The 15,712-nt window shown below is 31.0% G+C and overlaps 3 protein-coding genes and 1 non-coding gene across 4 annotated transcripts; 1 reads left to right on the forward strand and 3 right to left on the reverse strand.

Annotated features, from left to right (window-relative positions):
* Positions 1-10: 10 nt before the first annotated feature.
* Positions 11-2,692, reverse strand: LOC101245652 (probable small nuclear ribonucleoprotein G). The gene is made up of 4 exons (XM_004239679.5): positions 2,478-2,692; positions 2,348-2,370; positions 460-581; positions 11-243 (listed from the first exon to the last, which is right to left on the reverse strand). The coding sequence occupies exons 1-4, from the start codon at positions 2,510-2,512 to the stop codon at positions 181-183; spliced, it is 243 nt and encodes an 80-aa protein (XP_004239727.1). The 5' UTR covers positions 2,513-2,692; the 3' UTR covers positions 11-180.
* A 2,309-nt stretch (positions 2,693-5,001) lies between these two features.
* On the forward strand, positions 5,002-5,607 carry LOC104647665 (uncharacterized). The gene has a single exon (XM_010323290.1). The coding sequence runs from the start codon at positions 5,002-5,004 to the stop codon at positions 5,605-5,607; it is 606 nt and encodes a 201-aa protein (XP_010321592.1).
* Positions 5,608-6,615: 1,008 nt separating this feature from the next.
* On the reverse strand, positions 6,616-9,568 carry LOC101245166 (uncharacterized). The gene is made up of 2 exons (XR_011220971.1): positions 9,236-9,568; positions 6,616-7,303 (listed from the first exon to the last, which is right to left on the reverse strand). It is a non-coding gene; the product is annotated as an uncharacterized protein (transcript).
* A 1,795-nt stretch (positions 9,569-11,363) lies between these two features.
* LOC101244873 (probable lysophospholipase BODYGUARD 2) lies at positions 11,364-14,513 on the reverse strand. The gene is made up of 4 exons (XM_004239676.5): positions 14,127-14,513; positions 13,475-13,686; positions 12,386-12,647; positions 11,364-11,752 (listed from the first exon to the last, which is right to left on the reverse strand). Exons 1-4 carry the CDS (start codon positions 14,382-14,384, stop codon positions 11,441-11,443), a joined length of 1,044 nt encoding a protein of 347 aa, XP_004239724.1. The 5' UTR covers positions 14,385-14,513; the 3' UTR covers positions 11,364-11,440.
* Positions 14,514-15,712: the final 1,199 nt, after the last annotated feature.

Raw genomic sequence — 15,712 nt, forward strand, 5'->3', positions numbered from 1 at the left:
GAACATGAGCTCAAGATGAACAGAGATATCGATGATCTTTTCATTTTCAGAATCAACAGAGAAATCAAAGATAAGCTAGTTTAATTCAGGTACAATACATAATTTCACTTAGGTTCGATAAGAGTAGTAAATATCTTGAACATAGATAAAGATCCTTGAACAATCAGAGCTTCGTTCGTATTACTGTGGTCTGGCAACCGGTTCCAGAGCTTCAATTGTCACCACGCTATTACCCCGAATTACCTGCAACATCAATCACCACCAAGTGACAAGTTAGTTACCGCTATAGTTATGGCATTTCTACGACGAATGAGTTTTTGAGCTAACTAAGCGCTATGTAATATGAGGAAACAGAATTTTCATCAATGAATAGAATTGATTATGTATCATAAGGTGTAAACGAAGTAAAATTTATAAACGGGGGGAGGAAGGGAGTAAAAAAGAGTATGAAAGACTTACCACCATGCCAATCTCATTCTTATCGTTTCCATTGACCTCAACAGTATTGTCGATAACCAAATTCATGAACTGATCGAACCCACGAAGAGTCCCTACAACTTGGCGGTTGGCATTCAACTTGACTGCAAAAGGTATACCACGTTACTTAATTCTGAAAATCAACCCCATGACGGAAACTGACTATAATAGAGCAGGCTATATGATTCAGAACAATGAACATTGATCCTTAAAACTGTACACATGCTGAAACTTCGTATACCGATTATATAAAATTCCTACAAGTTAAGATAACAAAATTAGTATTCCAGCTACTTTGAACCGAGGGTCTATCAGAAATAGCCTCTCCACCTCTCAAAATAGAGGTAAGGCATGTGCACATTCTACCCTCCCCAGCTTGTGGGATTACATCGGGTATTTTGTTGTTAAGATAGCTTAACTTTTGTTTCCAATTACTTTCATCAAAGTCTATATGGTGAGCCCTGAACGAGGAGTCAAAATAATGGTGGGCAGTAAACCACTTCAAAATGCAAGTTTATTAAAAATGCAAAGAGTAAAGCATTACTTTTGACATGTCGAGAGCGCAACAAAAAAATACAATAATAAGAATTGTTATCTGTTAGCGGCAGAGTAGATCATAATTCCACACTATGCAAAACTAGGCACATTCTTTGAGAAATTTAAGCGAATCTGATGTCAATATATCCAATGTTTTTGAAATGCAGAATCAGCACTTATCATACAACCGCAGAAGCGTGATGTTAAAAGGAGGAGAAAGGTTTCACAGTCTCGATAGCTATGGACAAAACAAATAACAGCTACACCTAAATCCAAACGAGTTTAGGTTAGCTATTTGAATCCACAATATCCATTATGTTTAGTTTGGAGCTGTTTCATTCCTATACTCTTATAATCTTTTAAGACAAATTAGGGTACCCTGGTGATGAAGTGCAAAACTCTGCAGAAACTTTGAAAATAAAAAATGCATAAACACAAGAGTGTACTTAAACCGTAAGTGGTCTTATATGCCTAAAAACTTAAATCCTAAACGTGAGCAGTCACACAAAGTTCAAAAGACATAATTACATTCATGAAATTTAGATTATTTAAATGAACACACAGTAGTCCGTACCACTAGCAGTAATTATAATGCAAGAGTATACACAAGCCATAATTGCTCTTCTATGACCTAGACCTTTAACTGTACCCAATATCCCTAAAACGGGGACGTTTGATACGAAGACTAAATGATCCTGAGATTATAATCCCTACACTAATTTATCCCACTTGGGAAACGGGATAAAATAATCCCAAGTTGGATGAGATAAGGTGGGATATCCATTGATTAAGCTTGTGATAAAGCTTATACTGCATTTGGTTGACGGTATAGGTATTCAACCTACCAACTGCAGGCAAGTACAGTATCCATTGCCTGCTACGTGTTTATCAACCATCCACTAACTACAACAACATATCATGACGATGAGAATCAAAACACTCTTGTGAAAGCACGGTTACCACCTGTCTTCTTTGGTTCCTTAAAATAGAACTCAGAACTACATTTCTTCGGTATATAAACAATGTCTTGAATTAAATTGTAAGTAAACCGAATATAATGCAACGTAATATGCTTAACACATGCAAATCAAATAAGTCAATCAACCAAACACAATATAAATTTTATCCCGAACTTAATTTAGGCCTTATCCCGCGTAACAAAACAAGTAAAAGTTAAATCCCTTAAACTCTAATCAAGTTGCAAACAAGAATCAACTAAACATTCACACAAAGTTCACAACTTTATTATAAAGATTGCATTTTTAAGCAATACCCACTAGCAATAACACAAAAACAAAATCAAAATCAAGACAAAAGGGGCTTTTTAACTTACTTTGAAGCTGCTTGTCCATATACCTAACCAAACAAACAAAGAAAAAAAAAACACAAAATCAAAAGTAAGAAACTAATTTCTGAACAAAAAATTATTAGAAAATTTTTAAAACAAATTTGTAAAAACTTACTTTTTGAGATCTGGAGGCTGACCTGATCTGCTCATCTTTTCTTCCTCTTCTTGTCTTTTGAGAGAGAAACAATGGAGGAGATGAAAATTTTTCCGATGCTCAGCGGCTGCTTGTGCTGTAAATAAACCCCTAAAAAGGTTTAAAGGTCTTTTGTTAACTAGTCTTATAACTAAAGGGACCAAATTATAAATTTTTATAACTTTCGTCGTTTCATTTTACTTGATCCTTGTATATTAAACATAATTAATTTATATTTGTTCATTATAGAGAAAAAATAAACTTAAATACTACTCTAGACATTAAATATAAATAAAGTGCTACTAATTATTGGAGAATTTGGGATTTCAAATTTTAGAACATAAAGAGTCTTATCGTGATTGGTAAAGTTCTTGTCATGTGGATCGGTTGTGGCAACAACCTCAATCTTAACCAACGCTGAGATTGCTTCAGATTTTGAATTCAAGCACTGACATGGACAAATCTTGTTGAAAACGTCACCTCCTACAATGCACGATTCGAATTCAGAAGGAACTTCAATATGGACTCAAAAAGACCTCAATCTTATACAAACGCATAGTAAGATGGTGTACAATAAACTCAGAACTTCATACATAGCACAAACTTTAGTTCATTTGAGTTGTCTATAATTTATATATCTACAAGAAGATACATAATATTTACGTAGTAGGATAATGATATATATAATCACATGTTCAAAATTTGTCATCGTCGAGATAAAAATCACATAATTTTTTTTTATTTATCTAAATCTTGATGAATATAATTATTTGATATCTAAATTAAAAATCATAAACATTATCGTTTATTTTTTAATAACACAAAAATATTTATCGTTAATCAAATGAAAGTAGATATATTCCTCTTCGTTTATTTTTTAATAACACAAAAATATTTATCGTTAATCAAATGAAAGTAGATATATTCCTCTTCCTAAATACCTAATACACTATGGTTATGGTTAAATATTTTTTTTTTTAAAAATGTAACCACTTTTTCCACACTATCCCTAAATTAATATACAGCTAGCACCAAAATCAAAAATAAAAATATTTTTTCATTTTCATTTGACCACTTTATAATTTAATTAATCCTTAAATAAATATTAATGGACCAAAAAAAAAGGTTGTTAAACAAATAGAATAGTGAGTCTTATTAAACATGCAGCCACCTTTTTGCAAAGACCTCCATAATACATGCATGATTGGATGGCAACAAACAGTCAAACATGTCATTTTCGAAACTAAATACGATTTCGATTTTTCAAAAATATTGTTGATTTTTTAAAATTATTGTCATATATATATTAGATTTTTCAAAAATATATTATTTTTAAAGAATTTAATATGTACAATACATTTTTGAAAGATTCAGACAACATAAATCTCTGCGAGACTGATTTGAAATCTAAAGTTCATAAGTCTATACATAATTTCAAAGTTAATACATGATTCATTAATGATTTTTTTTTTAACATACAGAGTCTAAACAAAAATGATTGAATAATTATGATTATGATTTAAAAGTTTTTTAAAAAAATCAACTAAATTTCGTGTAGTCGAAAGAGATCATACAATATGGAAAAAAAAAGTACTCAATTAAACATTTATATTCGAAATAATAGTAAAAAAACACATCTAAATTATTATATTTTCACAAAATTAAAAGTCAAAAGTATGAATACACACTTTAAAATCGATCAATTCAACTATCAGTTGTTTTTATTATTATATGAACTATTACCTTCCATCTTCGCGTGATGATTTAACTAAGAAAGAGAACAACTGATAATTGAAACGTAACAACTAACCAAAAAAAATAATAGTTGAGATATATTTTTTGACCAAAATTTTTGCTTCATCCAAAACCTCATTTGGCCTTGCAAACCTCCAAAATCATGATATATCATTTCTTGCTAATTAAATACCATATGGGAATTAAAAGACCTTCTTATTCTTTTCCTTCACCTACCTACTTTGAAAAAAAGTCTTCTCCTACCTCCTTCTTCATTTTATATATATAATCTTACTTTTTATACATCTTTTCCTCTCATACAACACATTCAAAAATTTATTTGCAAAGACTAAAATTTTTTTTTTCTCATAAAAAGAAAAAAGCTTTCTTTCTTCTATATTTCAAGTTCTTGAAATCCCAACAATATTTTTCATGTAAAAGGAGTACACACCTCGAAAAGTCACCAAATCTTAACGTTATTGTTTTCCTTTCCTGTTCAGTATTTTTCATATTTGATCCCAGTCTTTTGGGAACCTTTGATAGAAAGAAGGTTATACGTGAAATTTTAGTGTTCCATACATGTCAAGTAAAAGAGATCGTACATAAGATCATCAGCATCAGCATCAGCACCAGCACCAGCAGTACTACTCCTTCTGGGGCATAGTGTCAGCAGAAGTGTAAAAAGAGATTGTAAACGTCAGACTTTTTCCTCGATTAGAGTGTTTCTAGAAAAAGAGGTTGTACGCGAAATAGCACTCAAAATTAAAGTGCTATGTCTCTACAACCTCATGATGATCAAACAAACATTCAAAATCAACAACATGAATATGAGAATTTTTGTTATCATGATCCACCTGAGTCATTTTGGCTTTCTAAAGATTCAGAAAGAGATTGGTTTGATCAAAATGCAGCCATGCAAAGAAAATCATCAATGAAATTTGCATTTTCTGGCAAAGCAAATAACAAAAATTCCAAAATATTATTACATAATAATCAAAATCCATCGCTTTTCTCCATTCCCAAGACTCGAAAATCTACCTCGGGGGATGGAAATCCCGGGCGAATCAACAAGGCGGTGAAATCGAAATTGAAATCCCGGTTCAGTAGAAGCCGGTCTGAACCGGGAAGAAAAACAGTGTTGGTGTCTGAACCGGGTTCACCAAAAGTGTCTTGTACCGGACGGGTTCGCCGGTCCAAGTCAAAGAAAGAGAGTAGGACTATAAGAACCGGGTTTTGGAAAAAAGTTAGGGCGGCTTTGAAAATCCGGTCCGGAGAAAAAGGTGGGGCCGGTGTACAGACTGCTGAACCGGATAGGTCTGGGTCCGGGTTCGGCTCAGCAGAACTGAAGCGATCGACGACTCGTCGATGGTCAGAGTAATAAATTTTTATACTAGTTTTTGGTATGTTGAATTTTTTAAAATTGTACTTTTTTTAAAAAAATTATGATAGAGATGATATAATTATTTATGTTTGAAAAATATTTAGTTGAAATTTTATAAATGTATTTAGTTGTTTTCTTATGAAAGATGCTTAGTTTCTTAGTAGGTGAAAGATTATATTATAAGCCATGTTGGATGTGACTTGGTTTTGGTTGTTAATTAAGTAATACAAATTAAAACAACTCCATTTTAGTTTGATAAAAGTTAGAATAACAATGACATTTTTATGTAATCTCATAAGTGAAGTTTGAAGAGGAGAGAATACACGTAAATTTTTTTTTTTTCCGTAAAAGAGTGTCAAAATGAAATCTGAAGAAGGTAGAGTGTATTTACACTAACCCGCTACCTCAGAGGTAGAGAGTCTGTTTCAAATAAAAAAGTTCTTATTCACCAATACTTCAGAATTCAGATATTAATAGTAGGGTTGTTGATTGGATGGATCAAGATAATTACGCTTAACGATTTGATTTATTGTATATATATATATTGATTTTATAATATACTAATCCACTAGGGTTGTTGATTGGATGGATCAAGATAATTATGCTTTAACGATTTGACCTATTGTATATATATATTGGTTTTATAATATACTAATCCACTAGCCGATCAATAAGCTATTGCTTGGTTGAATATCCAATTACTAATTAATGGATGGTGAATTGGTTCAATTGCATGCTTCCTTTTTCATTTTCACTCACCAATATATATTGATCTCCGATCTAAATGTAACTACGATAATTTTGAACCGGTTAACAATTCACCCAATAAGGAAATTGAGTTATACACCCCCGCACTAATAAACCGTTAACTATAAAGTATAATCCATTCACCAACCATTAATCAGATAATGCAATATCAATAAGTCGATAAGTCAATTTTGCGATTGACTTATCGTCTAGCTTTGCCCACCGGCATCAATGACTAAGGTAAATTTTGAGCCAAAATTATAACAGCAACGACATAGATGAGCCAAACTTCAATAGTTTTTCAAATGGACAATAGTTTAGAGAGCAATATGGTGTTTGCCAAATACTTGAACAAATTGCAACAAGAGTTATGCCATAAACCAGACACAAAACATCACCATGTTAATTTATTTTTGTAATCCGCGTCCACGGCACAAGATTTGTATCGCCCTCGATCTTCAAGGTCCCTCGAAGAGGAATGAACTCGAACATTATTAAACGACGTCTTCTTCCTTGTGTGTGTGAATAACACAGTCGGATTTCGGGTATGAAATACAAGTCAGCAAATAACCCTTCTCCATTTGTTCATCGTCGAGGAATGCACCTTCGGATTGGTCAACTGTTCCGGAAACCAACTGGCCAGCACAGGTACAGCAAGACCCAGCCCTGCATGAGTAAGGCAGCTCCACTCCAGCTTCTTCTGCTTTATCGAGGATGTATTCATCATCGGCGACTTCAATTTCACTCTCTTTACCATCACGGTCAACCAGCTTCACCTTGTATGTTGCCATTGCAGAGACTTTGAAGGAGGACGACAACTTCAAGCCAAACGCTTTAGAAATACTCTTAACAGAACCTAAAGAGACTTGGGACTTGGTAAAGGCAGAGGATCTAATTGATGGTAGCAATGAACCCGAAGGAATGCTTACCGTCGACATACCTGCACCTACGTAGGATTGAGGTAAATTAATCTGTCAACATCATAAACTCTAATGTAACCAATCTTTCGACTAAATACAAACAAGCATCTGTTGTGTGGATGCAGATGAATAAAAAGTCTAGAAGATGGTTATCAAACTCCTTTACTAGGTCACATCTAATCGATAGTTTTCAAAATCACGCAGAGACAGTATAAGAATAGAAGAGGGTGCATAACATTCTTTTTATGTCATTCCGTTCCCCAAATTCTATAGATTACGTATGTATTAGTAGTCATGAACCAGCAAGTCTTGAATGTCATTAGTAACGAAATATCCCCGGGATACGTCATGCACAGAATGCCAGCAGTAAAGCCCCAAAAGCTTAGTTTTCACAAGTTTGGGTTGCAAGATGACGTTTGAGTTTGGTTTCTTAAATACTGAGCCGATGGAGATGATAATAGCATATTACTAAGTGGTCAGAACCCAACAGAACCAAACGATTTGTACCTACATTTTCAAAGGAATCAAGGAGGAAAAAAGGTACTAGTTTTGAGAATGATAACAGTAAAGAGTATATTTAGTTTCATACTTTACTTGAGATAAAGCACACTAATTTGTAATGTGAATGGGATACCCTACTGCCTGCTTCGTAAATTTCGCAGAATCAGACTTGCATAGAATACACGAAATTGTCAGCACAGCAAGGAGGTTATAATCTATCAAGCTTTTGCCGTCACTGCATAGGCTGGTCTACTAAGGGACAGCGTGCGGACACACTCATTCCTTCGTACATACACATGCTATTAAGAAAAATAAACCTTGGACCTCAATGAACTCCATACGCACACAGTCAAGAAAAAAGATTTTGAACCTGACTCAACTCCAAAAATTAGGTCAAGATGCGAGGATTATCCAAGACCATTTAAAGATACTACAGTCCATACTGTCACAACCGATATTAGACCATAACAAGCCTCGTACGTCCAAAGTTGGACATCTTGAGCATGGATAGTTTAACATGGGGTCCAACAATGGGCGATCCAATACCATTGGTATTATACCAAGGATGAGTCTCATAGCATGTTAACAAAAATAGACGTCGAACCTAACTCAATCTTAATTATTCAAGACCATATAAAGCAAGACTGTAAAAAGAGACCAGAACCTTTATCCTCACAACAAATGTAGGACTCTAACCCCTTTCGCTATTGATGGTATTCAAACATTTGGAGATTATTTCATGTAAGTGCTCCTTTACTAAATTAACTCTCATTACTTCAACTTTATACTTGAAGTTTCACTAAAAAAAACAAACTTTAACAGTGACTTCATGTCCAAACACTACTACTACCTCCAATTCCCTGTTCGACTCCAAATCCTACGTTTTCGCCTACAACTACAAAAAGATCACCGTAAGATGATCATCACATGGCTATCGTAAACAAATGAAATCAAATGGTTCTATTTCTAAATCTTTCCAACTTGCTCTTGCGAAACCAAGGTCGAAAAGATTGAAAAAATCAGTCATTCACAACCACTGATGAAGGACAACTCATACTCATAAGCGCCGCGGGCAATGTAACATTATTCTTTACAAAACAACAACATAATCAGTGTAATCCACAAGTGGGGTCTCCCGGGACGAATAGACTGTGCACAGACGTTACCCTACCTCGTCGAGGTCTCTAGACTACCATTATTTGTTAACACATTCATTTAAATCCCAGATCTGTCTCTACCAGTCAAACAACAGAAAAAACACTAACAAAAGAGCCATAACCAAAAAAAATTAAAAGCACACAAAAAAGTAACTTTGATCCAAGAATCAAACACCCATTAAAAAAATCAACAAAAACAAACAACCCCACAACCATAGATCAACTAAATCATACAAATCCACAAATTAATCACCAAAACAATCAGCAAAAAAAAACAGAGAAAGATTAAAGAAAACTTACAAAAATGATTTAAAAATCTGAACTTTGAATCAAAGATTGAACTTTTCAGCTATTCCTCAAACAAAACTTCTCTTTTATGGATCTCTGAATAAATTCCAATACAGAAAAAGAGGTTTTTTTTGTTAAAAACTAAAACTGTGGCAGTGGCAAACAAGTGGAAGAAAGTCAAGAACCAAAGGAGCTGTCATGGTCACGTGATCTATGTGGGCCTACGGGTTACATCGCACGTGACTTTGATCTTTTTGGGCCTTTTTGAGGAAGAGTTTGCACATAATAGCCAATTTAAGGGGTGATTTACAATAATAGCGCTTGAAAACGAGTGATCTTGAACTTGACCCTTTTTTCAAACCGTGGAATAATGGCTATGATAAAGAGTGTATAAATTTTCTTCTCAGTTATTTTAATGATGCGTAAAAATAAATTTACACTCATAATCGATAACATTATATTATCTCCTTTTAAAAAAAATATTTGAGTAATGAACCATATGCATCATCTATTGTTAGAAAAGAAAAAATTGCAAATAATAACCAGTTAAAACTAAAGCTAACCTACGACAATATAATTTCACAAATAGAGTTCGAAATGGATAAGATGCATATAGACTTCATCCTACTTTTGTGGAATAATAGACCCACGGTTAAAAAAAAATCATTTTTTCAAATAATGATGAAGAAAATACCAGAGTAAACCACTGTAATAAATATATTAAAGAAATAAAAGAAAAATGCTAACAGTACAAACATCAACCAAAATAAATAAAATGTAATATTTCTTCTATTCCATTTTATGTGATATTTTTCGTTTCTCGAGAGTCAAATAGTTTAACTTTGACAGGATATTTGCGTATGAAATCTTCAAAAAAAAATTAAATGAAATGTATATATTTAGAAACTATGTAAAGAATACTATAAGTCACAATAATTGATAATTCAAAATGTTAAAATAATCTATGAAAAGCTTATAATCAAAAATAGATTTATTTAAATGCGAAAATGTCGTATAAAATGAGACGAAAAGCGTAATAATAAAAGAAAGTATCATATAATACTAATGTAAGAAAACAAATAAATGCTCCAATGGGAACAAACAGATGCTCTAGGTCAGATAAATTTTTTTCATTTTCTTTTAGAATAAGATTTCCCATAGCAAATATATTAATTTCATGGCAACACGAATTAATTAGTCGAATTTCGATATGAAATTTGAATTTTAAATTTATAAATGTTTTATATAGAGAGAGAGATTCTAACAGTAGGGGCATTGGTCTGTTTCACATAGTTTAGAAGCAATTTTGATTCTTTTCTATATCATAAATAAATGGAATATGATTTAATTTATCCTTGAACTTTGTGATTTGAATTTGACATACTGCTCATTTAATAAAATAACTCATATATACACCTATCGTTATATAAATGACTAATATATATCTATTTAATTTTTTTTAAAAAATTGAAATGATGCTACTTGACACTTAAATTAACCCCACCCACTCAAACAAACCTAATTAAATATTTGACTGATTTTGTACCTGATATTCTTTGATGTTATATGCTTTATTTTTCTTGATATTCGATCCATAAAAAGATCTATTATCTTATTTTAATATACATGATTTTGTCTTTTTTGCATGTAAAATTGGAATCTTTATTGGTCCCAAAATGATTTTTGTCTATTTTTTTAAGAGCAACAATCTTTCTTTCTTTTTTCTTTTTGTAATATCATTCATAAAAAAAAAATTATTTTATTTATAACAATATATAAATAGACCCTTTTGCATTCCTAAAGTTCGAGTTCGAAACTCTAATAAAAAATAAAAAAATCTCAATCATCACATGATTACACAACTCATCAATGGAGTTTGTGTTGAAATGACCCTACGAGTTTCGAATTTCCAACTAGTATATCGAACATGTCTAGAAGTTGAAACCAATAACAATCCAATAAACATAGCAGCTTTAATTACTTGATTATTCAAATTTTCACTGAATTGAAGAGAGTTTAAGGATGAGTATCATCGTAGGAGTTCAAAAGTTAACGTGGAACATCTCGAGAACCAAATTGAATTAATCAAATCTTAAAATAAATATCAAACACAAAATAAAATACTAAAAAAAGTAGAATATTAAGAAAATACATTTTCACATTATTATTATTATTAAAATCATAAAAACAATCCAAAGATCCTCTAATTACAACAAATTATTTTTTTTCCTCATGATTTAATAGTGCCTTCCATATATCATATTTTATACTATCATCACCACAAGGAAACAAGTGTCCAGCATCTTGTAATTCATGATAATTTATCCATGGAATTTTTTTTGCAATATAATTTTGTAATTTAACAGACACAATTCCATCTTCAACTCCATGCCATAAATGTATATTTGCATCATTATTATTATTATTAAAAGGATTTTTCATATCCATTGGATCAAATTCTGGTTTACCAAAACCAATGATTAGGTCTCTATGAAGTGACTCAAATTCTCCTTGTTGTGTAACATATGCCTACACATAATTAAAAGAGTGTCAAATAATTTACAAAATTCTTATATTTACAATAATAAAAATAATTAAAAAATAAACAGTTTGATGTACGAAATATTATAGTTTATATAATGTGTGATGAGAAGGAATGCACCCCAAACCCTAATTAATTGAGTAAATATTAGTTACGAATTTAAATGTCCGTAGAAAATTTTTACTTTCTAGTAGTTAAATTTTATCGAGTAAATATTGTATCGAGGCACAATTTTTTTATTTTTTTTTGTAAATATCGCAAGTTGGATAACCATTCAAGAAAATCGGTAGTCTACTGTGATACGAGACCAGTCATGCCACATCATCTTTCCAGTTCTGACAGACAGATGATTTTTTGATTAAAATAATTTCTGGGAGGGTAGGGTTAGTTAAGCAATTGGATGATTTTATATATATACTGACAAAAAAAGCAACGTGATTGATCATTTGAGAAATTATTAACTCAACGAAAAGCTATAATGCTCTTGAAACTCCTGCGTCAGATTCTTAAAAAGACAATAACGCTCAAAAGGACGTTACATGTGCCCGATGATATTTATAAAGAGCCTGAACAATAAAAGACGGAGAAAATAAATAAATTAAAAGGAAAGAATTATGTACCTGTTGAAGTTGCATCTCATCAAGTGAATATGCAATTTTGAGATCCTTTTGAGATAATTTAAATTCCCCAGTAATAACACTAAATCCAGGAAAATATTTTTGTGTATTCCACCAATACATAAGCCATGGGGCATAATATGCAACTTTATAAACCCATTGATCTCTAATTAATTGTTTATCATAAGCTTCTTTTGTTAAATTTGATGGAAATCCTGGCCACCAATAATTAATTGCTGGTGCTAATAATGCAGCTCCTGCTAATCTATGTATACAAAAAAAAAAAATGTAAACATTTGTTACGACGATATGTGTATAGAACTTAAATAAAATTATTTAGAATAAATAAAGTCGTGATAATCTTGTGAAATTACAAAATAATAACAAATATGATTTAAGTTGTATGCTATTATACGCGATCATAGTATAAAAATTTATTTTACGCTATCACTGAAATTTAATTATAACATGTTATTTTATAATTTAATATGTTATAACATGTTGCTTTATGCTATCATATTTATGAGAGTTTACCAAAGAGACTTACTTGTAATTTCGCAAAGTGACCAAAATTCAAAAAAAAAAAATAGCCATTTTCTTTACTTGTAATTGAAAAATAACTATAAATTCAAAAATTATTAAATAATAGCCAATTTTTGAAATTCAAGATATTATCATGAAATTTTTTGAATTTAAAAAAGGCGAAACTCTCGTCACAGTATTCTAAATGAATTTCAAGGGACGATTATATGGAAGTTTCACTTTTCAAAGTTCGAAATTCATAATATATACCTGATTTTTTTCACCTACTTAAGTTCGAAATTCATGAAATTATCATATCATGTTTCCACCTTAAAAGTGGCTATTTCCTAATGAATTTTTAAACAGCCTTTACTTTTCAAAATTCGACATGAAAAATGGTTAATCGATACAATATAAGATTCACACACTTTATCTCTCATAGATAAACTTTCCGACACAAGATCTATACTAATCAAACCCCACAACAGATATCGAACCTCGAAAAAACACAAAAAATCAACAAATATAGCAAGAAAATGACATATTAGTAATAGTAAAAATTGTTGTTACCTATGAGGTATGTACTTTAGGCAACCCCAAACAAAGTGTGCACCCATTGCAAATCCAATAACATAAAATTTATTTCCAAGTTCCAATTGATCAGCCACTTCTTCAATATCAAGAGCTAAACTTTTAAAACTTCTCTTTGGATGAGGATCACTTTTACCATAACCTGGTCTATCAAATGATACAAAATATACCCCTAGTTCTTCAATTGCTTGCTATGACCAAAAAATAAAAAACATTAGTCTAATTTGGAATGTAGAAAATTGAGGGTATTTTTGGTATGAAAAAAAGAAATTGAGGGTATTTTTGGTATGAGAAAAAGAAATTGTGTCTGGAAGACTCTTATATAGCTCTCGTATCTGGTTTATATCCCCCATACATGTGAATCGCACTAGTTATATAGACAAATCTCACTCGTCTCTTGCTCTATTTAAGTGTATCTGGTAACAAAAAACACGCATGTATGTATATCTGACTTGAAATTTAGTATGAAATTATTAATCAATGAGATAATATTTCAAATAATAAGGAAAATTAATAAATATGATAGGAATGATTAATGTAATTCGATAGTTTCTTTTTCACTTTTTTTTTTAAATCGTAAATGACTTCTATCATATCAAACACACTCGAAATAATTCAAATATATACATACCGGAATTATAAGTGAAGCTTCAAATTTGCTACCACCAAAGCTATGAACATATATAACATTATACTTTGCAATATTTTTTGGTACACCATATTCTTTATACACCAAATTTCTTCCATCTCTTAGCTTGATTTTTGGTGTTTGTGATGGAACACCAGCAGTACTACAACTTCTTGGAGGAGGGGGAATAATAGCTCGATAAATTATCGATAAAAGTACAACCGGTAAAGCCAAGAGTACAACTCTCTTCATCGCAAACATGAATAATTATTAATAATAGCAAAGTTTTTGAAACAAATTAACATAAATTGCTAGTAACTCAAATGTGTGTGTGTAATATATAATAATAGCAAAGTTTTGGTAGTGGGAGTACGTAAAAAGAGTCAGTATATGCCCCCACCACTATGCATCGATCGATGTTTATTAATCTGACTAATTTAGATTCATATCTCGTGTAGGGATAGAGCCATTTTGGTACGAGAGGGTTTATTCGAATTTTTTTTGATGGAAAATTATACTATTATGTATATATGGTTTAAAATAGTATTTTATGTATATATAGTAGATGTTGAAGTTCCTTCAGCTATTTCGTGTGTCTATTTCTACGAATTTTGAACCCCCTTATTGAAAATCATGGCTCCGTCACTATGCACGCTTAAGTTTTATTTAAAAGAAGAATGTTCCTTATATAATTAGGATCTTTTTTTTTTTTCAATTTTCAGTACTTGAATTTGAAACTATCAATTAAAACTAGAGAAGTCAATTCTATTAATCTCACCACGTCCTTGATGGTTTGATCAGTATACGCAGATTTTATCGTGACCTTGTGGAGATAGAAAAATTATTTTCAAACGATCTTAGCTTTAGTGTATCAAATCCAAACAAAAGATAAAAAGACATAATCTTAAAAGTAGTGCAAATCTACAAGAAATCAAAGAAATAGTAACGAACATTAAAATAGTGTGATAATAAAAAAAACACAATAAATTATAAAAATTACATGAATACGACAAAGTACTATGGCTACTATTTCTTTACCCTAATACACGACATTCAATTTTTTTAATCTAAAATTATTTCCTCGATAATATAAAATTGTGACATGTCATTAATGGTATTAAACGTTATAATTAAATATTTATTGCTTTCTTTCATAGACGTACCGTTCATTAAAATTAAATAATTAATTCATTATTTTTTAAAAAAAGATTTAAATCTTCTTTGAAAAGAGTTCTTATCTGGAGGACTGATTGCACGTTGTTCAACAAAAAATTCAAATATTTAGAAAAAGTATTATAAGTGAAAATTTTACTCATTATTTCAATATGATAAAAAAAAATATAATTTTTAAAACATTAATCAAAATTTATATAATATGAATCCAGAAAGTAATATTTCATTTCTTTTTAGTATTTATAGAGTTAAAGTTTCATTTCATTGTCATTTTGCTCTTGTCTCTTAGCTTTTTTTTTTTTTTACTTTTCGAAATGATGACTAATTATACACACAGAAATAATTGGCAACGACAATAATTGTGATAGAATAATTATTAATCCTACGGTTATTATTTTTCTTCTTTTTCATCATTT

This window comes from Solanum lycopersicum, chromosome 5 (assembly GCF_036512215.1).
Source record: "Solanum lycopersicum chromosome 5, SLM_r2.1".
In the NCBI taxonomy this organism is placed as follows: Eukaryota; Viridiplantae; Streptophyta; class Magnoliopsida; order Solanales; family Solanaceae; genus Solanum; species Solanum lycopersicum.